This window comes from Psammomys obesus, unplaced genomic scaffold (assembly GCF_907164565.1).
Source record: "Psammomys obesus unplaced genomic scaffold, mPsaObe1.curated_primary_1811, whole genome shotgun sequence".
Classification (NCBI taxonomy): domain Eukaryota; kingdom Metazoa; phylum Chordata; class Mammalia; order Rodentia; family Muridae; genus Psammomys; species Psammomys obesus.
In genome coordinates, this window is record NW_026595981.1 from 25275700 (window position 1) to 25299729 (window position 24030).

Consider the following 24030-nt stretch of genomic DNA (forward strand, 5'->3'; position numbering starts at 1 on the left):
GGGGGGGGGGGGGGGGGGGGGGGGAGGGGGGGGGGGGGGGGGGGGGGAGGGGACGCGGATCTCGGAGGACCCGGGCCGTCGGGAGTGGAGGAGGACGCGAACTGGGGGAGCCGGCGCTCACGTGCTGGGCCTCCCACAGCGTTCCCTGTTGACAGTGTTCTCCCAGTTCGGCCTTCTGTATTCGGTGCGGGTCTTCCCGAACGCCGCGGTGGCCGGCCCCGGTTTCTACGCGGTCCTGAAGTTCTACTCGTCGCGGGACGCACGGAGAGCCCAGCAGGCGTGCGACGGAAAGCCTCTTTTCCAGGCATCGCCCGTGAAGGTGGGTGCGGACGCAGGGTCCTGGGGTGAGGCTCCCAGCCCGGCTGGCGCTCGCGTGGGCCCGGGCCCGCGCCGTCCTGCGTTGCCTTTCAATCTAAGAAAATCTCGACGAGCGTCTTCTGTTTTGTTTGCATCTAAAACGTGGCGCGTTCGGCCGATTGCTAGCTGCGGACAGCAAACCCGGCCCAGCTTCCTCAGAGCCTCAGGACGTTTCTGGGTTCCCCCCCGGCCCGTCCTTCTGAAGGCGTCCTTTCAGTTTCTGGTCGGGCTGCCTGCTCGCTGCCGGCTGCTGCCTGTGTCTCCCCCGCTGAACCGTCACTGAATCCGAGAACTCGAGGCCGCAGCGGGCCCCGTCACTGCGGCTTCCCCCTCCGAGCGTTGGAGCCCTCTGCCAACCGTTCTGCCTCCTCTCTGGACTGCAGGTTCGCCTCGGCACCAGGCGTACGGCGCTGCGACATCAGACCTTTGCTCTCAACAGCTCACGGTGCCAGGAGCTGGCAAATTACTACTTTGGCTTCAATGGGTGGTCAAAGAGGATCATCAAGGTAAACCTCGTGCCTTTTTTACACATTTTAATCCTAGACTTCGGGGAGGACATGTCAGGGGCCATAGGATAAGTGGATGTGTCCCAACTGGTCCAGCCTTGAGAGTTAGGAAATCTTAGGCGAGCTGGGGACCGGGCTGAAGGGTGGAGAGCTCGCCTAATGCGGTAAAAAGCCTTAGGTCTGGGTCTCAGAGAGGAGGAAATCCCAGGACTTGAATCCGACCCCTCCCAGCTGCAGGAGCTGCCCGGGCCTGACCGTGAGGCCCTCTCGGGGCCCTCGCAGAAGCGGAGCCTCCAGTTCTTTTGCGCCGCGGAGGTGGTGCTGCCGTCCTACGGGTGCAGGAGCCGGGGAGTCGGCATCTCGGAGGAGCCTCTGCACCAGCTGGAGGAAGGTCCGTGCTCAGCGCAGGGAGGACGGCAGGAACGGGCGCGTCAAGAGCGTCTGTCTGTCTTTTCTTCCTCCTCTCTACTCGTTGTCAGTTACCAGCCAGGTCCTTCCCTTGCTAGACTACTGAAGTCTCAGGCAGAATTTTTGTGCCTTAGAATAGAGATTTTCACTTTAAGCACGTGCCTGACAAACCCTTTGTATTTACAACAGAACTGTCCTCCTGCCCAGAAGCTTAGGGGAGGCAGAAGTCAGGTGTCTCTAGCGTGTGGTTAAAGACGTTATCTCAGCAAAATCCTGCTGTAGGACAGAAGAAATGGCTCAGTGAGTAACAGTACATACTGTTCTGGGCAAAGACCTGAATTCTGTTGTGTACACAGAGGGACAGACATACAGATAGATACAGACATGTCATTTATCATCTAAACATTGCCTTTTGCCTGCTAACAGCATGGCTCCAACCGAGAAATAGGCCAATGGGAAAAGGTTCGTGGGTTGATTTAGAGGTGTTTTTTTTTTTTTCTAGTCCCCATGGCCCTCAGCATGAGGGGTCCAAGTCAGAGGCAAAGGGTGCTGGTGGGGGAGGGTGGAGTGGGCTCCTGAGGCAGCTGCACAGATGACATCCATTTTGGGTTCCATCACCCGACCTCACTCAGGGTGATTCCCTCCTGGAGCTGAGCAGGCACGAGGATAGCTCCTGCCTGTCAGTTTGAAATGTGCCTGTTCCTGACTTGAACCCCATGGTTATTACATCAGGAACTTCGGAAGACACTGGGCCTCTACAGTGACGGGCCCTATCATGATGTACTCCAGCGGGGCCATTCAGCCAGCTGTTGGTGCCATGCGTTCCTCTAGTTGCTTGAATACTGACCTGAAAATTAATCATAAATGTGTTTTATAAGTATTTACTTATTTAAAACAATTTTTTTCCCATTGGATCCTTGTGAGTTTCACATCATGTACCGAAATCCACCTCCTTCCCTTCATACCTGCCCTCCACCCTCACACCCTCCCCCACCCCAACAGAGGGAAAAAAAACTCACTTTGGATCTGCAGGAAGGAGAGGCCCCCACATACTCCAGCTGTTCGTAGATGGGGTAGACGTTGGGGTAAGCTAACTTAAAGCCCTGAATCTGGGCCTGAGAAATACCTGAGCTGGTCAGCCGGCCAGTCTTCCCACACCCAGACCACTGGGCCAAGGTCTCCTGTCCTGGCCCAGCTGGCCCAGCCAGTGCTGCAGCTAGCTAGGGGCAGAGCCAGCTCTCCTGATCTCACGCCGTCATCCTTGCCCATGCCGTTAGGGCCAGTTCTACTTGCTGCCCAGGCCGAGGCGCAGGGCCTGTTTTTACTTACTTTATTTTGTGTGTGTGGTCTGTCTGTGTGTAGCATATGCATGTATGTGTGTGCACACAGCACGTGAGCCTGTGGGTTCCAACCCAGAAGCAAGAAGGGGGTACTGTGCGTGCTCCTCTATTCTCCTCTTTATTCATTTGAGGCAGGGGCTCGCCCTGAACCTGGAGTTTGTCTTTCTTTTTGGCCAGCTAGAAGATAACAGCGCCACTGTCTCTGCCAGTATTCCTGGCCGGTATTATCGGGTTAGGTTAGTGCCTAAAGCTATTGTAAATAAGTACAAGTGTCCGTGTCATTTTTCGGAGCTAGGGCAGACTTAGAAAAAGAAAAAAGTGTTCATTGTTTGTTGGTTTGTTTGTTTGTTTGTTTTTCATTTTTATATCTCCCGGCCCAACTCACTGAACTCACTGCTGGGATTGCAGACATGACAGCATGTGACCCAGCTGTCACGTAGGCACTGAGTCCAAGTGCTTCCACAGCAAGCAACTGAGCCTCTCCTCAGCCCCCCAGTCAGGTATTTGAAAGCCATCTCTTTGGTTGGACCCAGGGCAGTCATCATTTCTTATGAAGAGGAAGACAGCTCAGAAGCTTGCCATCCAGGGGGCCCTGTCAGACGCCTTCCAGAAGCTGTCTATCGTGGTTCTAGGTGAGCCTGTTGATTTATTAAGTTTTTCTTTTTTTAGTTTTTTGAGATAGGGTTTCTCTGTGTATCCCTGCTTGTAGACCAGGCTGGCCTGGAGCCTATAGAGATCCACCTATCTCTGTCTGGCTTGTGAGCCTTTTTGGTTTTGTTTTGTTTTAGACGTGATTTCACTGTGTAGCACAGGCTTGCCCTGGACTCAATTTGTATAGACCAGGCTGGCCTCCAACTCACAGAGATCCACCTGCCTCTGCCTCCCAAGTGCTGGGATTAAAGGCGTGTGCCAGCACGGCTTGTCTGTGAGCCTTTTCTTGATTATCATGAGTGCTTGAATCTCAGTGAGCAGAAAGTTTATTTTAAAGCATTGGTCATGCTGGGGCCAGTGGCCTGAGCGCCTCTAAGATACCAAAGTCGTTTGAACTAAACTGATCTCCTTTTTTTTTTTATTTTGGTTGGGTCTTCCTGTGTAGCCCTGGCTGTCACTATATAGACCAGGCTGGACTCGAACTCAGAGATCCTCCTGCCTGTGTGTCCTGGGTGCACCACCATGCCTGCCCCTGGTCATTCATTCTCTAGGCAGATGGTTGGTTCTGTTAACAAATGCAGCATGGGGTGTGACATTTCTAGACACACTCTCCTTTAGCGTTTAGAAAGTGTAAGCGCTCACCGGGTGTGACTGCTGGACACGGGAGCAGCCCTGAATTTATCCTCTTTCTCTCAGAAAGTGGCAAGATCGCAGTGGACTGCAGGCCCAGTGAAGAGTCCATAGATCCCGGAAGGGAGGAGGAACTGCAGAATTTAGTCCAGGTGGGTGGTGACCGAAGCCCGATGTTTCCAAAGCTGGAGCAGCCGAGACTGAGGAAGCCAGCGAGATCTGGAAGACTGCGCTGTACAGCCCCTGTGTGTGTGTGTGTGTGTGTGTGTGTATGTGTATGAGTGTGTGTGGGCATGTGCGCGCACACCATGGTAAGCTTCTGGATGTCAGCGGTTTTTTTGTGAAGTCCGTTTTCCCTTTTGGCCTTGTTGTAAATAAAAATGGTATTGGGCTAAATAATTATTATTATTAGCCCTATAATTATCACAGTGGTATTATTTAACCCACTATCACAATAAGACACAGACACCTGTTAGATTTTTTAATTGCCTTATTTACCTTGGGCTGGGCAAATATTTCCACCTGCACTATCTCGATAATCTCTCCATCTCTCAGCCCCCATCCAGTGCCAACATGGCAGCTCACACCTGTCTGTAGCTCGTTCCAGAGCTTCTGACACCCTCACACAGACATACATGCAGACAAAACACCAATGAACATAAAATTATCTATCTATCTATCTATCTATCTATCTATCTATCTATCTATCTATCTACAAGTCCAGCTCTCTGAATATGATAGGAAGCAAGTCAGTACTGGATTCTGAAATCTGATTGCAGCAGTATTCACTGGTAGTTGAAGAGACGTTAGAATAAATTCCATTTTAAGAACCACCACTACGTGTCCAGCCATATCAGGACACTGGTATGTGCTCTTATGCACATGAATGCATGTCCTAGGAAGCCAGAAGCGTCAGATCCATTGGAGCTAGAGTTACAGGTGGGTCCTGGGAGCTGAACTCAGGTCCTTTGCAAGAGCAGTGCATGTCTTAACTGCCGAGCCATCGCTCCAGCCCCAAGATGAAGGCTCTTCTTGCAAACCATAATACAGATTATAAAATCAGCTCTGAAGGAAGTCAGCTGGGTGGCTTCCCTGTGTTGGTGTGTGAGGGTCTCTTGCTCCTGTGAGTCAGGATGGGCTGCGGATGGTTCCCCAAGCTGGTGGAAAGGTGAAAAGGTGGAAAGGCTCTCTACTTTGATACAGACCTTTTGGCTGAGTTATCTACCCCAAATCCATCCTGCACAAGCTTAGGCATGATCACAGGTTTTGTGCTAGGCTCAGCACAACCAGCAGTGGGTCAGGAACCATGATGCCTGGTGGTGAAAGGTCGGAGGACAGCAACACTGAGTGACCACGGTGTGTTCCCCACCACCCTGATGGGCCTCTTTTCGTCCTGCAGGTCAGCTGCTTTCCTTGGAATCAGCCCAGCCAAAGGGAGGAAGAATGTCTCTCAGATTTCAGCTTGGAAGAGGAAGAACTGAATCTCGGGGAGTCACACCAGCAGTTCTGATGGTGTCTGAGGCCCCACCCTCCGATTTTGATGGAAAGTTCCAAGTTTTCAATCTATGGGCTGCTGGCATCCCTGAACACCCAAGTGTCAGGCCCTGGAGGGCGTCCTGGGAGAGGTCTAAAGGAGGCTTGCGCCCTGTCACTGTGGGAAAAGGCTCCCCATGCAGAGTGGAGCTGTCCCAGCACAATAAAGGCGTCCTAACAAAGGCGTCCTGTCGTGAACAGTGTGTGGTTTGGGTCCCCGACTTCAGTGAGGTTCACATTCTGCTAGTGGGGCTGTGTCTTGAAGGTCCATATAGAGCCATGTAGAGCAATGTTAATTCAGAACATGGCTGCTCTGGCAAGAGATCACACCCAAAGACCTTTTAGGTCAGTGAGATCTGGCTGGAATACAACATGTCTTTAATCCAGGAGACAAAGGCAAGCAGATCTCTGAGTTCAAGGCCTGCCTGATATAGAGCAAATTTTAGAGCAAGTTTCAGGTAAAGAAAGTGTACCCGGTCGGTATCTGGCAGGTGGAGCTGAGAGGAGGGTGGCCAGTCCAGCTGGACGCCCTCCATGGCTGAGCGGGAAGATGAGGGTCGATGGCCCGAACCTCCCCGGATGCCCCAGGGAATAAAACACCACCGAGGTGGGAGATCTGCTGAAGCAGGAACTCGGTTTATTGAATAAAGCAGTCCTTTTTATAGGTTTGGGTCAGGGGCAGGATTAAGGAAGTGAGGTAAGATGACAGAGGGCAAGGTTAGGCAGTGCAAGGAGAAGCGGGCCAGCAACAAAACTCCACGTAACAGTTACTAGGCAGGGTTGATTTTAAGGTAGATATGCTGAATCCCTTTTGCCCAGAAGTGGCGCCTCTTAAATCAGAAGCTAAAGACAGGTCTCCAAACTCAAGCCAGGCTCAGGTAGATGCAGCAGGCCTTATCAGGCCCAACAGAAGGGCTTAGGTTCAGATGTTGGGGTACACGCCTTTAATCCCAAACAGTGAAGGTAAAGTTAGTTTGTAGAAGGAAGCTCCCGTGTTGGAAAGTGATGTCTGGAGAGATGGCTCAGAGGTGGAGAGCACTGGCTCTTACAAAGGTCCTGAGGTAAATTCCCAGCAACCATGTGATGACTCAAAACCATCTACAATGAGATCTGTGGTGCCTTCTGGTGTGCAGGCATACGTGCAGACAGAACACTGTATATATACTTAATAAATCAGAGAAGATTATCCAGAAGAGGACATGCTCAACTAGAAGAGAGAGTAAAAGGAAGCTACTTAAGGGGCAGCTCTGTAAAACACAGAAGAGGAGATAATTTTATAGGTTACAGAGAGAAAAAGCTAGTCTCAGGTGAAGACCAAACGAGCCAGAGAATGAGCCAGAAGATTAGAACAGATTGCTGGAGTTTCTTTGAGGTCAAGTGGAGCAATTCAGGAGCTGAGAGAGAAGCCAGATGGAGTAAGTCGGCTGGGAGAAGAGTTTGAGCCAGAACAACGGACTTGAACCAGCCAGCTATGAGCTCAGAACAACAAACTGTGAGCTTACTAGGAAGTACGTTTCAGAGGCTGAAAACATTCTAGGCCTAGGTTAGATTGTCGGGAGGCAAGAAGCTTCCAGGACTAGGCCTAGGTTAGCAGATGGAGGCAGTAAGTCTCCAAGACAACAATTAAAACAGGAGAATAAAGGTACTTACACAGATCCTTCTCTTGTGGGTTCCAAGGATCTGATCTTTGTTAAGTAACAACTGGCCCAGGTAGTTCCCAGAGTGGGCCCAGGATTGTTTCCAGGTTCTCTCCACGCCTGGGGACTACTGACCTCTGGTGTTTGTACTTCTCTTCCGATATCAATGGAATCGCTCCCATGGCCTGCAGCCTACACAGCACCTGGCTGTTGTGTCTTTCAGTGAGAGTTGCTTCTTTCCTTTGACCACCCAGCTTTTGGGTGGGTCCACTGGGTACCCTGGGTCCATTACTCCCTCTTAGGTTTTTGCCCTAAGGAGTTCACGACAATTTGCTTTTAATCCAGGATACCAGTTCCTCTGGGGAGCTATACCCCGAATCCGATCACCCCAGAATGTGCCCTACTAGCTGACCCAGCTCCCGAGGCTCCCAGAGGTGGTTCCCAGTGATAGAGGGTGATCAGAATGGGGCTCTGCCCTACCGTTCTCCACTCCAAAGCTCCAGACTGTTGGTGAAGATCAGGTTGAGAGAACCAGCCGTTTCGAACACTTGCTCTCCTTTGGGTAGCTGGAGAGTCCAATAGAAGCAGCTGGAACTTGGAGGAGCTAGCTTAGCAACGATGTGGGCTAGGGTGGAGCCCCACAGAATGGATTCAAGGTGCTGCTTACTGGCTGGAGAGTTGGCTCAGTGGCTAAGAGTACCTGTTCTTAAAAAGGACATGGATTCAAGTCTCAGCACCCACAGGGAGACTCACTTCTGTAAAGCACCGTGCATGCATGCAGCAAACAGAACAAAATAAACAACAAAAAAACCCTTATAACAGTTGCTGCTTTACGAAAATGTGTTCTATGTGTGTGTGTGTCCAGGAAGCTAGAAGATGGCGTCAGACCTCCTGAGTTGGACTTAGAGGTAGTTGTGAGCCAGCTGACCTGAGCGCTGGGAACCCCACTCAGGTCATCTGACAGGTCAGGAAGTGTTAGTAACTGCTGAGCCATCTTTTCAGCCCCGCCTAGCCTCTCCCCAAAAAAACCAAACACACAAGTGTTTTTGGAAACATGTTCTCTTGAAGCCTCCTGAGGACTAAGGTTAATGTTTGAAAGTTTAAAATTGCTGTGCTTAAGAGAAGCGTAAAGCAGAAATGTTAAGGGCTGCTAAAGCTTGACTTTTGAAATTGCCTGGTCTTGTACAAGTTTAACGAAACTGTTGTAAGTGCAAGATAATAGGTCATAGGGTCAACTGCCGTTTCTGATTCTGTAACCAAAATCTTGTTTTGCTCAAGATGACCTTCCCATTGTAGGCAGAGGGAATGTAACTTTGTGTTCTTTGCCTCTGTAAACCCCTCACTGCTGAGGTGGTGGGTGCTACATTTAAGAAAACTGGCACCATCAGCTGAACAAAGGTCAGACTGGTGAATCTCTGAACTACCCCTGAGCCATAACAGCCTAGGCTGGACTCAAATTCTCTCTTTCTTTCCTTTTTTTTTAGAAACAGAAACAAAAAGGTTTATTAGGAAAGGGTAAATGAAGAAAGGCATATGCTAGAAAGCCTGGCTTCAAACTCATGATGAAACCCAGGATGACCTGGAAGGGACCCTTCTGCCTCTCTTTACAGGTTTGCACCACCGCTCTCTGGCTCATCCTCCAGGTGTCCCTGCGCCCCGTGAGACCCCTTACTGCCCCGGTCCACTATCCGCTAGAAACTGCTGATGTAAGAAGCATAGCTCTCGTCTTAAAGTAAATAAGACCTATTTTTCCCCCCCCCAAGCTATTTTGAGTGACTGTGGCCCAGGAACAAATTTAGCTTACCCCAAATTCCATGTTCCAATGTGGAAGCAGTTTCACGACATTTTTATAGTTTTACAGAACAAAGAAAGTCACTAAAAAAAAGGGGGAGCTGGAGAGATGGCTCAGAGGTTAAGAGCGCTGTCTGTTCTTCCAAAGGTCCTGAGTTCAATTCCCAGCAACCACATGGTGTGGCTCACAGCCATCTATATAGTGAGATCTGGCGCCCTCTGCTGGCCTGCAGGCACACATGCAAGTAAAATGCTGTTTAAATAATAAATAAATAAATCTTAAAAAATGTGGGGGGGGGGGGAAATTTTTCCTGGCCTTTTGGAGATAAGGTTTCTCTGTGTAGCCCTGGCTTGTCCTGGAACTAGCTCTGGAGACCAGGCTACCCTCAAACTCACAGAGATCCACCTGCTGCCTCTGCCTGCCAAGTGTGGGATTAAAGCTGTGTGCCAACACCACCCAGCCTAAATCAAGGCAATTAAAAATACACTGATGTGTGTACAAGAGAGGCAGATACACGGAGATGGGAGGGGCTATTTTATGGGCCCAAGACGCTGTCTGTTTACAATCTTAGCTCTTGGGTTTGTGGAAGCGCTTGTTCTGCTAAGTCAGTAGCTTCTAAGAGGTTTTGATTTATTGTCATGCACCGTGTTAATTAGCTCAGACACGGAATGAGGCAGGGAATGGCTGAAACAAGCCCACGGTGAAGTAATTAGCCGGCAAATCTGCAAAGTGCCAGTCTCTCCGCAGTTCTGAAAACACGTTCCTGTCTGTCCGTCAGTCTCTACCGGCAGACTCCTCCAGCCAGACGCAGCTCCTTTTCGGGAATTCTCAGTCACAAGATCTGAGAAATGCGACCATCCCAGACTAGAAAGCAAAACAACTGGACCTTGAATGAGGTCCAGCTTAGAAAGAAAAACAGCTAGGGCTACTAAACCTTGAGTAGAGGCCAGACCAGATGGCCCTCCTTAGAGGACAGAATGAGCTTATTTTGAGATAAGAAACCTGGGGCCGGGAGGACTGCTCTTGGAAGAAGCCACAAGCTGCCAGCTGCAAAACTGTTTTTCATGTTATCTTTCTGCTGACTAGTCAATGTAAAGAAACATATGTGGTCTGATTTTTAGGTATAAAAACTCTGTGCTTTGTATGCTTGGGGTGGTCTCCTGCCTTGGAGGAGCGACCCCATCGAGATCGGAATAAACTGATGCCTCTTGCTTTTGCATTGAACCGAGGTCTGTGAGTCTCCTTGGGAGGGGAGTGGTCCGGAGTTCCTGCAGTGGGACTGCAGGTCTTATATGTGGTTCGTCACCCAGGAAACCGACACATCCCTTCCCCGACTGTCACCAGAGCGGGCTCAGAGGTCAGGCTGAAACAGGTCAGTCTATTATTTTATTTGTCAGATTTCTGTTTTGTTCTGTTTCTGTATAGGCACCTGTCTGAACCTTCTTGTTTGTTTGACTGAGCACAAGGCAACAGTAGCTGTATCTTTCATAGATCAGTCAGCTAGGGATATTCGTAGGAAACTTCAGAAATTAGAAGGTCTGCAGGATAAGTCATTGAAGGATCTGGTGAAAGTGGCAGAGAAAGTCTTCTATAGTTGAGAGACAGAAGAAGAAAAAGAGGAAAGGAAGCAGAAAGAACAGGAGATGAGAGAAAGAGACAAGAGACAGGATAAAAAATTGACTAAGATTCTGGCCACCGTAGTTCAGGAAAGTCGTACTGAAAGAGAGAGAGTTCCTGGCAACCATAAGGGCCCTTTATCTAAGGACCAGTGTGCCTACTGTAAGGAAAAGGGACACTGGATGAGAGATTGCCCCAAAAGGAAGAAGAAGCAGCTGATTTCTTGAGCCACGGGGACCTGGGTCCTGACCTTGAACGATGACAGCGATTAGGGAGGACGGGGTTCGGTTCCCCTCCCCGAGCCCAGGGTAGCCCTCAAGGTGGAGGGGAAGCCAGTCCATTTTCTAGTGGATCCTGGAGCTCAGCATTCAGTTCTGTTGCAAGACTCAGGGGCTAAGAAAGAGAAAAAATCATGGGTTCAAGGGGCCACTGGATGTAAGCAATACTCATGGACTACCCGAAGAACAGTGGACCTCGGAGTGGGCCGGGTATCCCACTCGTTCTTAGTCGTGCCTGAATGCCCATACCCATTGCTGGGATGAGATATCCTGACCAAAATAGGAGCCCACATCTATTTTAAACAAGAAGGCCCACAGGTTACAGACAACAGAGGGGATCCCATTCATGTGCTCACCATCCACTTGGAAGATGAATACCAGCTATGTGAAAATTTAAAAGAGGGGGAAAAAGACATTGGCTGGTGCGTGAAAAAGTACCCTGAGGCCTGGGCTGAAACAGCTGGCTTGGGGAAAGCAAGAAAGCAACCGCCAGTCCAGATAGAGCTAAAACCTCAGGCAGCCCCAGTTGCAGTGCGGCAGTACCCAATGTCTAAGGAAGCCCATGATGGGATTCGCCCTCATGTACAGCGACTCCTTGACCTGGGGGTTCTAAAAAGATGTCAGTCTGCTTGGAATACTCCATTACTGCCGGTCCGGAAGCCTGGGAGCAACGATTATCGGCCTGTGCAGGACCTGAGGGAGGTTAATAAACAGGTCATGGACTTACATCCAACAGTCCCCAACCCGTATGACCTGCTGAGCTCCCCTCCCCCTGACAGAGTCTGGTATACTGTTCTAGACCTTAAAGATGCATTCTTCTGTCTTCAACTTAGCCCTGCCAGCCAAGACATTTTCGCTTTTGAATGGAAAGATCCCGACTCCGGGGTCTCGGGCCAACTAACATGGACTCGACTTCCCCAAGGGTTTAAAAATTCTCCTACCATATTTGATGAAGCCCTGCACCGAGACCTGGCGCATTTCCGGGCCACAAATACCCAGATAACTCTCCTCCAGTATGTGGATGACATCTTACTAGCTGCAGATTGTCGGAAAACCTGTCTCGAAGCCACCGGCCGACTGTTACAAGAATTGGGTGAACTCGGCTATAGAGCATCGGCGAAAAAGGCCCAGATATGTCAGAAACAGGTCAGTTACCTGGGATATATACTAAAAGAAGGAAAAAGATGGTTATCAGAGGCTAGAAAGGAGACTGTGTTTCATATTCCCCCTCCACGAACTACTAAACAATTGAGGGAATTTCTTGGCACAGCGGGGTCTTGCCGGTTATGGATTCCCGGGTTCGCTGAAATAGCAGCTCCTCTGTATGCCCTTACAAAGGGCAATGACTCTTTTCCTGGGGAAAAGATGAACAAGCTGCCTTTGATAATATTAAACAGGCTTTAATGTCAGCTCCAGCCTTGGGACTTCCTGATGTCACTAAACCTTTTCATCTCTATGTGGCCGAGAACCGGGGGATGGCTAAAGGGGTGTTAACTCAAAAGATTGGACCCTGGAAGAGACCGGTAGCTTATCTATCTAAAAAGCTTGATCCAGTAGCGGCAGGATGGCTGGCCTGCCTCCGGATCATAGCAGCAGTCGCCGCATTGGTAAAGGATGCTGACAAGCTGACCTTGGGACAGGATCTTACCGTCTATGCCCCTCATGCCCTTGAGAGTGTTGTCAGACAGCCACCTGACCGCTGGCTCACAAATGCCCGCATGACTCATTCCCAAACTCTGCTTTTACATAAGGACAGGATTACTTTTGCCCTGGCGACGGGGCTAAATCCCGCCACCCTGTTACCGGATCCAGAGATTCAGCTCCCGGAGCATGATTGGTTGCAGGTGTTGGCGGAAGAACAGGGCTGGCGAAAGGACTTCAAAGACCAGCCTCTGCCGGATGCAGAGGTGACGTATTACACAGACGGGAGTAGCTTTCTGGAAAATGGAAAAAGAAAATCGGGAGCAGGGGTGGTGGGTGGACACGGGGTAATATGGGCCCAAACGCTGCCAGAAGGCACCTCCACTCAACGGGCAGAACCAACTGCCTTAACTCAAGCATTAACTTTGGGGAAAGACAAAAAGATAAACATCTACACTGACAGCAGGTACGTCTTTGCTACAGCAGAGAGGCCCGTTGACGTCAGCCGGTAAAGAAATTAAAAACAAAAATGAAATCTTGGCCTTGCTCAATGCCCTACTACTGCCCACCAAGGTAAGCATAATTCACTGCCAGGGACATCAGAAGGGAAATTCCAAGGTGGCAAAGGGGAATAACATGGCTGATCGGGAGGCTAAAGCAGCTGCTGGAGGAAGTCCTGCTCCAATAATATTAGCTGCTGAGTTGTCAGAGAAGGAACGACTAAAATACTCAGAGGATGACCTGGAGCAAATACAGAAGAAACAAGGGACATTCGATGCTAATGTGGGAGCATGGGTTGACTCCAAAGATAAGATCATTTTGCCACAGAAAGATGCTAAGAGACTAATAGCGCAAATGCATCAGTGGAGTCATTTAGGGACAAGGAAATTGACTGAAATTGTTCGCTAATCTCCTTACCGAATACTAACCCTCACTGCTCTAACCGAAAAAGTGGCTCAGGCGTGCGCCCCCTGCCAAAAGGTAAACGTAGGGAAGAATTTCCAAAGCTCGGGAAAACGGCTAAGGGGAACCAGACCTGGAGTGCATTGGGAAGTGGACTTTACCGAGATCAAGCCGGCCAGGTATGGAAATAAATATCTTCTAGTCTTTGTAGATACCTTCTCAGGATGGATGGAAGCTTTTCCTACCTAGAAAGAGACTGCTCTGGTTGTAGCCAAGAAGATTTTAGAAGACATTTTCCCCCGGTTTGGTGTTCCAAAGGTAATCGGGTCAGACAATGGGCTGGCCTTCGTTGCTCAGGTAAGTGAGGAGGTGGCCAGATTTGGGGGGATTAATTGGAAATTACATTGTGCTTATAGACCCCAAAGTTCATGACAGGTAGAAAGAATGAATAGAACCCTAAAAGAGACTCTCACCAAATTGACCATGGAGACTGGTGGTGACTGGGTAGTGCTCCTCCCTCTGGCTCTCTTTAGGGTCAGGAATACTCCTTCTTTGCTGAACCTTACACCTTTTGAACTGTTGTATGGAGTTCCCGCTCCCTTAGCTCTCCTTGGAGACCCTCTTGACATAACCAGTGGTAACTCTGACTTGTTGTCCAGGTTAAAGGGACTGCAGCTTATTCAGAAAGAGATCTGGAGCAAGGTTGGCAGTGCCTATGCGCCAGGATCCTTAGAGGTGCCCCATCAGCTCCAAGTTGGAGACTTGGTTTATGTACGGTGACACCGTAGTCAGAATTTGGAACCCGGGTGGAAAGGTCCTTACTGTGTCCTGCTCACCACCCCAATGGCTGTGAAGGTAGAAGGCATCGCTGCTTGGATCCACGCATCGTACGTCAAACCCGCTCCAGAGGACTCCACTTCTGACTGGAGAATCCAGCCCAGTGACAATCCCTTAAAACTTAAGCTTGTTAAAAATGCTGGCCGTGAGTGATATCCACAAACTGCTGGTGCTTCTGACTCTGTTAAATACTTGCTGGGGCTCCAGTCCCCACCAGCCCAAACTTCTGACTTGGGAAGTAACTAATCAGAGACATATTATAATTTGGTCTGTATCAAAGGTAGCTCCACCCTTCACATGGTGGCTGGACTTGTACCCTGACCTCTGTAAAATGGCTTTAGGAGCGCCTGCAAACTGGGATTTGCAAAGCCAACTAGACCTCAACGTGGTTCCTGGGGACTCTAGACGTGGGTCTTTCAGTGAGAGAAGGGGCTTAGATCCCTGGGGGGGCTGCGGGACCACCAACCACCGCAGTATGCTGCGAGTCCTAACCTTTTATGTATGTCCAGGACCCCATCAGCACCCTAAATTAGTAAACAAATGTGGAGGAAGAAATGACTTCTACTGCAAAAGTTGGGGTTGTGAGACCACTGGCGATACTTACTGGAAGCCTGCTTCCAGGTGGGATTACATCATTGTTAGAGCTAATTACAGTCATGCCGAGCCCCCAGATCGGGGACCAAACAATAGGTGGACTAATCAGCCAATATGTACCACCTGGTGCCACCTCCTGCTAATCCGGTTCACGGATTCAGGAAAACGGATTTCAACCAACTGGTTGACGGGGTTCACTTGGGGCCTACAAATATATAAGGAAAGATATGATGATGGGCTATTCTTCACCATCAAACTAAAAATAACAACCCCATCTGCTGAAGTAGGGCCAAATAAAGCTGGTCCTCATCTAGTTCCCCCAGTAAAACTGGACCCCCAGACTACGGCCCCACGTCCAGTAACCCGCTCTCTGACTCCTAACTCAAAAATAGGTGAAGATTCTTCCCCAAAGCCTCCTGGACGATACATTACTTCCCTAGCACGGGGAGCCTTCCAGGCCCTAAATAACACCAATCCGGAAGCTACTGAGTCTTGTTGGTTATGTTTTGGGATTGCTCCCCCATATTATGAAGGAATTGCCTTTACAGATGAGATAAATAATACCCAAGAGGCGACAGCCTGCCGTTGGACACAAAGGGAGGCTAGACTTTCCCTGTCTGCCGTTTCAGGGCAAGGACTCTGTGTGGGCAAAATCCCCCCCAGTCATCAGTTTTTATGCAACCAAACCTATAATGTTACAGGCCTGTCCGGGTACCTCATACCACCAACCAATGGATGGTGGGCCTGTGCGACAGGAATTACTACTTGTGTCAGTACTCAGGTGCTAGTTAATTTGTCTGACTACTGTGTCCTGGTCCAGGTAATCCCCCGAGTTACCTATCACCCGTTTGAAGAGCCCTTTCAATACTGGGACTCTCTGGGGGAACCACTGATGCGAACAAAAAGAGATTTGGGAATTTCCCTAGCTATAATGCTTGGGATCGGGCTAGGAGCAGCAGGGACAGCAGCTAGAGGGTCAGCCATAGCCCTCCGGCATAGCGGGTTAAATGAGCTTAGGGCAGCTGTTGATGAGGACATAGAAAGATTAGAAAGCACAATTAGAGAGCTCAAAGATTCCTTACAGTCATTATCAGAGGTGGTGTTACAGAATAGAAGGGGCTTAGATTTATTGTTTCTGCAACAAGGAGGTTTATGCGCTGCCCTAAAGGAAGAATGTTGTTTCTATGTTGACCATACTGGAGTTGTCACTGAGACCCTGGATAAGGTCAAAGAGGGCTTAGAAAAGAGAAAGCGAGAACGAGCCCAGAGCTTAGGATGGTTTGAAGGATGGTTTAATTCCTCTCCATGGATGACCACTCTAATCTCCACCTTGCTCGGCCCCTTGCTAATTCTTCTCCTGATTGTAACTATTGGTCCCTACATTTTTAACAAGCTACTTAACTTCATGAGAGAACGGATGAGTACCATTCAGGTCCTTATGCTTCAACAGCAGTATCAGAAATTAGATGTGCAGGCTGAATCTAGCCTGTAATTTTAGGGTTAAAATTATGTCAAAGGAAAAGGGGGGAAATGAGAAATGAGACCATCCCAGACTAGAAAGAAAAACAACTGAACCTTGAATGAGGTCCAGCTTAGAAAGAAAAAACAGCTAGGGCTACTAAACCTTGAATAGAGGCCAGACCAGATGGCCCTCCTTAGAGGACAGAATGAGCTTATTTTGAGATAAGAAACCTGGGGCCGGGAGGACTGCTCTTGGAAGAAGCCACAAGCTGCCAGCTGCAAAACTGTTTTTCATGTTATCTTTCTGCTGACTAGTCAATGTAAAGAAACATATGTGGTCTGATTTTTAGGTATAAAAACTCTGTGCTTTGTATGCTTGGGGTGGTCTCCTGCCTTGAAAGGGCGACCCCATCACGATTGGAATAAACTAATGCCTCTTGCTTTTGCATTGAACCGAGGTCTGTGAGTCTCCTTGGGAGGGGAGTGGTCCAGAGTTCCTGCAGCGGGACTGCAGGTCCTACAGATCCAGTCTAGGATTTTTCACATCATAGCTAAATGCTCTCAGGCTAACTTTAAAGGCTTAAAATGAGGGCTGGAGTGATGGCTCAGTGGTTAAGAGGAACTGGGTTAAATTCCCAGCACTTAACTCACTGTAACTCCAGTTTAAGGGGATCTTTCTCTCTCACACACAGGCAAAACACCAAGATTTTTTTTTTTCTGTTTGTTTTTTTGTTTTGTTTTTATCCTGGACTCAATTGGTAGACCAGGCTGACCTCAAACTCACAGCAATCTGCCTGCCTCTGCCTCCTTGGGTGCTGGGACTAAAGGTATGCACCACTGTGCCTGGCTAAAAAAAGTTTATCATGACCCCACAAGGAGAGCAACAGAACCAGAAAATTTGAACACAGGGGTCTCCCCAGGGACTCATATTCCAGCCAAGGAACATGCATGGAGATAACCTAGAACCCCTGCACAGATGTAGTCCATGACAGCGTAGTATCCACGTGGGTTCCATAGTAATGGGAAGAGGGACGGCCTCTGACATAATCTGATAGGCCTGTTCTTTGATCACCTCCCCCTGAGGGGAGACTAGCCCTACCAGGCCACAGAAGATGACAATGCAGCCATTCCTGAAGGGATCTGATAGACTAAGATCAGAAGGAAGGAGAGGAGGACCTCCCCTATCAGTGGACTTGGGAGGGGCAAGCGAGAAGAAGGGAGAAGGAGGGTGGGGCTGGGAGGGGAGGAGAGAGGGACTTTTAGGGGGATACAAAGTGAATAAACTGTAATTGATAAAAAATAAAAAAGATTAAAAAAAAAGTTTATCATTACTGTGCTTAAAGAGAACCGTAAAGCAAAATTGAATTTCCAGATGTTAAGGACTGTTAACACGGATTGTTTTCGTGCCAGGCAGTGGTGGCAGATGCCTTTAGTCCCAGCACTCAAGAGGCAGAGGTAGGGGATCTCTGCGTTTGAGGCTAGCCTGGTCTACAGAGCTAGTTCTAGCCAGGGATACACAGAAACTGTCTTAAAAAACAACTTGCTGGGTGTGGTGGCGAAGGTACTCTGGGAGGCAGAGGCAGTGGATCACAGTTGAGCGATAGAGGCCAGCCTTGTCTATAAAGTGAGTCCAGAACACCCAGGCTACACAGAAAAACCTTGTCTCAAAAAACCAAAAAACCAAAACCAACCAAACAACCAAAAGCCCACCTAGATCCCTGGGAAACATCTGTTTACAAAACAGAATGTATGTAACTTTGTTCTTTGCCTTTGTAAACCCCTGCCTGTTGTGGCTTGGTGCTGCATTTGGGAATCCAGAGTCCTGGTGTAGCCCTGGTACCAGTATCTGCAGAAAAGCTGCTTCTTTCTTAAAATATGTGGGCGTCAGACTGGTGAATCTCTGAACCAGCCCAGGCCCGTAAAAGACTCATCTGAATATTCTAGTCCTCCCCTCCTTTGTTTTTTAAAAGACAGTTTCCTTCTGTAGACTTGAAATCCTCAGCCCTGAAAACTCTTTGTGTTGCCCAGACTGGCCCCCAAATTTATAATTTTTTTTCTGCCTCCATTTCCCAAGTACTGAGTTTACACAAGTATACCACTGTTGTTGCATCTTGCAGGAAGTTCCTTAGGCAGGAAGGTAAACACCTCAAAAACAAAAACAACAACAAAACAAAAAAAAACTTCAGGAAGTCTCTGAAACTGACTAGCTTCACTAGGATCCTCCCTGGTAAACAGTAAAAAGCCGAGCCTCTCAGAGGAGGCAACTGAACAGGAAAGAAGAGGCTGAGGAGAGAAACATCTTGACTCTGAGTCAGAAAGTGCTGCCTCGGAGAGGTTCAGACCAAATGAGGAAAGTTCGCTCTCCAACCTCTTGTGCTACCTGCAGGCTGTGCAATGTGCTCCAGGGCACCAGCTCTGTGAGCTTTTGCCCATGCCGGGGTGGGCCTTGGTGATGCAGCTGTCTTTTGAATCAGTTCTGCTCCTGTAAGTAACCCCTGACCCCTATTTCCGTAAGTAAGACTCCCTGTTCCCCAAGTTGGACTTTGGTCTTTTGTGGGTTCCCTAGGTGGGTTTGAGAGGACCCGTGTATTTCATCACCCCAGGAAAAGTTTGGTTACACAACAAAACTAGTAGTCCCTAGTATAGTGGTTCTCAACCTGTGTGTCGTTTGACCCCTGGGGGGTCAAATCACCCTTTCACAGGGCTCACCTAGACCATCTTGCATAACATTGACATTATGATTCATAACAGTAGCAAAATTACAGAGTAGCGACAAAAGTGATTTTATTGTAGGGGGTCACCCCAACAGGAACTGTATTAAAAGGTCACCCAGTATTAGGAAGGTTGAAAACCACTGCCCTAATCATATTTAAGCTTTTGTGCATGCATGTATTTATTGCATGTTGAATGTACATTCTACCTCATTCTTCCCTGGAAGAACTATTGTTAGCTTGAATAAACCTCAGTCCTGATTTCCTTAGTGTCTGGGCTGGCTTGTGTTTCCACCAGCATAGTGTAAGAGCCGCCTTTTGTCTAGTTTCTTTGCCAGCATGTGCTGGGGTTTATCTCTGAGTCTCAGTGAGTATCCCTGGATAGCCAAGAACTCTATGCAGATCAGGCTGGCCTGCATTTCAGAGCTCCCCCAGCCTCTCTGCCTCCTGAGGGCTTGATCTGCCTAGCTCTTTTTTTTTTTTTTTTTTTTTTTAATTTTTGTTACTACTGTGTGTGCATATGTGTGGTATGTGAAGGTGGTATATTAAGTATGAAGGTCAAAGGAAAGCTGGTGGGGTTGGTTAATTCCCTTCACAGTGGAAAATGGGCGGGCACTCTTGCATCTAATAACCCAAAACCTGTTCTAATCAGATACTCCTTTATCTTTAAGATAGCAATAGCATTTCACTGCAGAACACTGGCAGGCCTGTGGAGTTGAGTGCTTGCAATTTACGGTTGTGTGCCACCTCGCTCAAACTTAGTTATTATTTCCTTTCTTTTTCTTTTTCTTTTTTTTTTTTTTTTTCCAGGACAGGGTTTCTCTGTGTGCCCTGGCTGTCTTCAACTTGCTTTGTAGACCAGGCTGGCCTCGAACTCAAGAGTTCCACCTGGCTCTGCCTCCGGAGGGCTCGACTCTAAAGGCGTGCTTCTCCTGTCAAGGCTGGCTTGAGGTTTTTCTCTTTTGACACAGCCTCACTATATAGCCCTGGGCTGTGTGCATAGACTGTTCTGGCTCCCAACTCATTACAGGTCCCGCCTGCCTCTGAAACCGGGTTTGTCCACGTAGCCTCCGGGGTTCAGGAACTCTGGCCTGGATCTCAAAGAGAACTGCCTACCTCTGCCTCTCCATGTGAAAAGTCGAACAAGGAAAGGAAGGAACACGGGGTGTGTGTTGGGAGGGTGAGGTGCGGGGGTGGGGGCTGAGGACACACGACAAAAATCCCAGAGCGGTAACAGTTCTAGCAAAGGAGCTGAAATCCCAAGGGCCCCATCTTTAAGGCTCCGTCTATCCCTTGGGCGGATCAGAACTTGCCTCCCCCGGGGCCTCTCAGGGGGGGCACCGGCTCCCCTCCCTCAGTCGTGGATCTCAGCTCAGGACAAGACGCGGTGCCGAACGGACTAAAGGAGGGCGAGCGTGGGTGGAGAGGTGGGTAACCTCTTGGGGCGGGTGCTGTCAATTTTCTGTCCGAAAGATCGCGAGGAACCGGGCACCACGGCGTCTGTGGGTCCCTTAGCGCTCTGCAGCTCGGAAACGGAAGGCGAGCTGGGCGGGGCATGCAAATGAGGACGCGGCCCGGCTCCGCGGAACTCTGGGAACGAAAAGCAAATACATTTTCTCGTCGTCGCGGGTTGGATTCTCTCAGGCTTTCCCCGGCGTGGACGCGGTGGGCGCGAGAGGACGGCAGAGTCGGTGTCGGGCGCGCGCGCGTGGACGCGTGAGCGAGTGTGACCGTGATGTGAAGGTGGGTGCGTCTGTCCCTGGCGCGGGCGGGCGGGGGACATGAGTTATCGCTTCTCGGCCTTTTGGCTAAGATCAAGTGTAGTATCTGTTCTTATCAGTTTAATATCTGATACGTCCTCTATCCGAGGACAATATATTAAATGGATTTTTGGAGCTGGGAGTTGGAATAGGAGCTTGCTCCGTCCACTCCACGCATCGACCTGGTATTGCAGTACTTCCGGGAACGGTGCACCCCCTCGGGGGAGTCTTGCTGGTTGAAAGGAAGGTGGTTGTGGGTATTGTAGTTACTACTTTTTCCTTGTCGCTGTCTGTCCAGTCATGTTTTGAGACAGACGGTTGAGCAAGGGAGTCTCTATCAATCAAGAGGCTCAGGAGTAGGTTCCTGGGCCTGAGAATACGAGCTTAGTTTGACCTTGTCAGCGAGATGGAAAGACTTGTCCCTGAAATGCCTAGACTCAGGCAACTGTTCCCTTACAAAACAGAAGCTGTTCAGCTATTGGCAAGTCGCCAGCTCCCCTCGGGCCTGGGACCTTCTTCCTATGATTAAATGGAGTATGAAAACGAAATGGTAGTTACTTACTCTGTTTCTTTCGCATGTTCTTCATTTTCTGATTCCAGGTACCCAGTGTAGTTCATAGAATCTAGTAGTGTTTCGCTGTAGTCATAGGTATTTTTCCCGTCTGCTAGTTGAGTGGATAAAATAACTTTTAAATGAAACCTGGAGTCTGGAGAGATGAGTCAGTTAAGAGCAAACTTGCTGCAAATGCCAGAGGCCCTTTTTCCAAATACCCCCTGAATCTGGCCACTTCTGCCCCCTTAATTGTCACCACTAAGATCCAAGCTTGGTCATGGAAGAAAAGGAGGACCTGACTTCTGCGTGTGGGTGAGGGAAAGGTTTTATTGTAGATATGAGGAAGCGGCATCTGGAAGCGTCCAAACAGAATAGGGCCGTGTGAGGGTCTAGTTAGAGAGGAAGAGATGGGGAGCCGAGAGGACCAAGAGAGATCAGGGAGTGGAGAGGTTTGAGAACCAAGAGGGCAATAGCCAAAATGGCTGTTATATAGGAAGCAAACCACAGGGCCTCCAGAGGTTAGGACAGGGCTGGCAATGCTTAGAGGGACTGGAAGCCAGCGCCAGCCTTCACCTCAGTCTTCTGTCCTGAGAGTCTTTGAGACCTGATAGTCATTTTCTTGGGATCTGTTTTCTCCCCTCAGGCTAGTCGGAGTTTCCATTGTGGTCTTGTCCAACTAGCCCCCTAGGCTGTTGCATCCTTCCAGGCTTAATTTCTTGCTCACTAGCCCTTTAGTGAAGAGATGTCTTCTGGAATGGACGCCTATTAACTTGCAAGTCTCTGGAAGTTTCTGAAACCTACACACCCCACTCTAACCCCACCCCCCTTAAATAAGCAGTGACAGTTTTGGTCAGAGAATACTCTCCCTCCAGTAGCCCAGAAGATATGTGATGGGCAGCAGTTAATGTTGGTAGCTAACTTTGTTTTTTGTTTGTTTAGCTGTTTGCTTTTTTCTTTTTTCCTTCTTTCTGGTTTTGGTTTTCTTTGTGTTTCCTTGGGTGTCCTGGAACTCTGCTATGAAGACCAGCCTTGAACTCAGAGTTCTGCCTGCCTCTGCCTCTGGAGTATTGGAATTAAAGGCATGTGCTACCACTAACTTTGTTTTAAAGTTTAAAAATTACTGTGCTTAAGAGAACTATAAATCAAAATTGGAAGCCCAAATATTAATGGCTGTTGGTTGTTTTTGTCATTGCCTGGTCTTGTATAACTCTAACAAAACTGTTTATGAAAGACAAGAGTCCCTCGTAAGAGTACTCATAAGGGTTACCACTGTGTCTGGTTTTGTAAACAAAAGCTTGTTTTGGTGGAAATAATCAAGACTTTACAAGACCAAATGCAGCCTTTGGTTTGCAGCCAACAGAGTTTAGCTGTTCTTTGCCTACATAAGCCCCTAACTCCAGGCTATTCTGTAGTCCAGGGTAAAAGGGATCAGTATAAACTCAGGACCCCCACCCCAAAATGTATTTGCCCCAGAGGGACAAAGGGCAGGAAATAAGAGACAAACACAAGAGAAGAGGACAAGGAAGAAGGGGAAGGGAACAAAGGAGAACAAAGGACTGCCTCTGGATAAAGAGGAGACAGATTCTACCCAGGAGCAAATGTGGGCTTATGAAGGTAAAAAGGGAAATCCTGAGTAGGGGTGAGGTATTTAAGTTTTTTTTCCTCTGTAATTGACTGCCCTGGGTATGTTAATTAGGTGAACGAAAGGGTGCTTTGGATTGCTGGAATTCAGTACTTTGGCAGCTGGACCTTGGTAGTCAGCCTCAGGAGAAAAGGGGCCAAAGGGAACAGACCTAGTTCAGGAATGTAAATCTGACGGTTTTCAGGGAGGCAGAGGGAATCAGGGAGAAGCGCAGTGCCTGCCACGCCTCCAGCTGGCCAGTCTCACAGGAGGAAGCACTGGTACCAGTGTCTGAATAAGACTCTTGTTAAAACCTATTCATGGCCAGGCTGGTGAATCGCTGAACAACCCCAGCCCAGCTTTCACGAGTCTGCACACAAGGCAGGGTGTGCTGGTCCACTCTCCCATGAGTAACCCATTTCCTTTCATCCGTAAGTAACCTGATAAAGTCCCTGCGTAGGCGTGATGGAATACTTTCTTTCGTTATCAGTGCCTTTTCAGGGGGTGAAAGAGATGTTAGTTCACATCACCAGTTTACACTCTGGTTTCAGGTCCAGCTTTTAACCCCTTCTGCCTTCAAGCCCTTCTATGCTGATACCTGGCGGCGCCGTCCTGAACTGGCGCTTCCTGCTTTTTCAGGCTCCTCCTAGGATTTGACACCGGAGACGGGCGCAAAGCTGTGTAGTGGTTCTCACTTCTGGTCCTAGCACTGAGGAGGCCGAGACAGGAAGGTTGCAGTCTCGCCTGGGCTACAGTATGAGACAGTCTCAAAACAACAAAGAAAAATACATAGCAGGGGTCCATGCGTCCCTTGATCTGGGGGTGGGAGGACCCTACGGTGTCCACTTGAACCCTCCCCAACTAATTGTTGATCTCGCATCTCTGTAAAGAAGGCTCCTAGTCACAAATAGAAAAGTGGAGGGGGAAAAAAGGGAGGGAAAATGAAAAGGGAGGACCTCCCTCCTGCCTCTGAAGCATGAACCTGTCAGAGCTGCTGTGGGTCGGTGGTTCAGTTCCTAGTCCTCTTCCCGCTCCAGTCGTTGCTTTGCTCTGGGCGGGGCATGCAAATGAGGACGCGGCCCGGCCCCGCGGAACTCTGGGAACGAAAAGCAAATGCATTTTCTCGTCGTCGCAGGTTGGATTCTCTCAGGCTTTCCCCGGCGTGGACGCGGTGGGCGCGAGAGGACGGCAGAGTCGGTG

General features: G+C 49.1%; 1 protein-coding gene and 1 non-coding gene across 3 annotated transcripts in view; both read left to right on the forward strand.

The window, feature by feature from the left end:
- Positions 1-5611, forward strand: part of Rdm1 (RAD52 motif containing 1) — a 6043-nt gene extending 432 nt beyond the window's left edge. The window contains exons 2-7 of one of the 2 annotated variants that reach the window (XM_055619721.1): positions 140-319; positions 741-863; positions 1095-1254; positions 3145-3243; positions 3959-4044; positions 5292-5611. In XM_055619721.1, the coding sequence (XP_055475696.1) occupies positions 140-319; positions 741-863; positions 1095-1254; positions 3145-3243; positions 3959-4044; positions 5292-5402 (759 nt within the window). In that variant the 3' untranslated portion in view covers positions 5403-5611. Of the gene's footprint in view, positions 1-139; positions 320-740; positions 864-1094; positions 1255-3144; positions 3244-3958; positions 4439-5291 lie in introns of those variants that run through there. The other variant, XM_055619720.1, reaches the window with a different exon arrangement.
- Positions 5612-20684: 15073 nt separating this feature from the next.
- Positions 20685-20875, forward strand: LOC129686585 (U2 spliceosomal RNA). The gene has a single exon (XR_008721641.1). It is a non-coding gene; the product is annotated as a U2 spliceosomal RNA (small nuclear RNA).
- The last annotated feature ends 3155 nt before the right edge of the window (positions 20876-24030 follow it).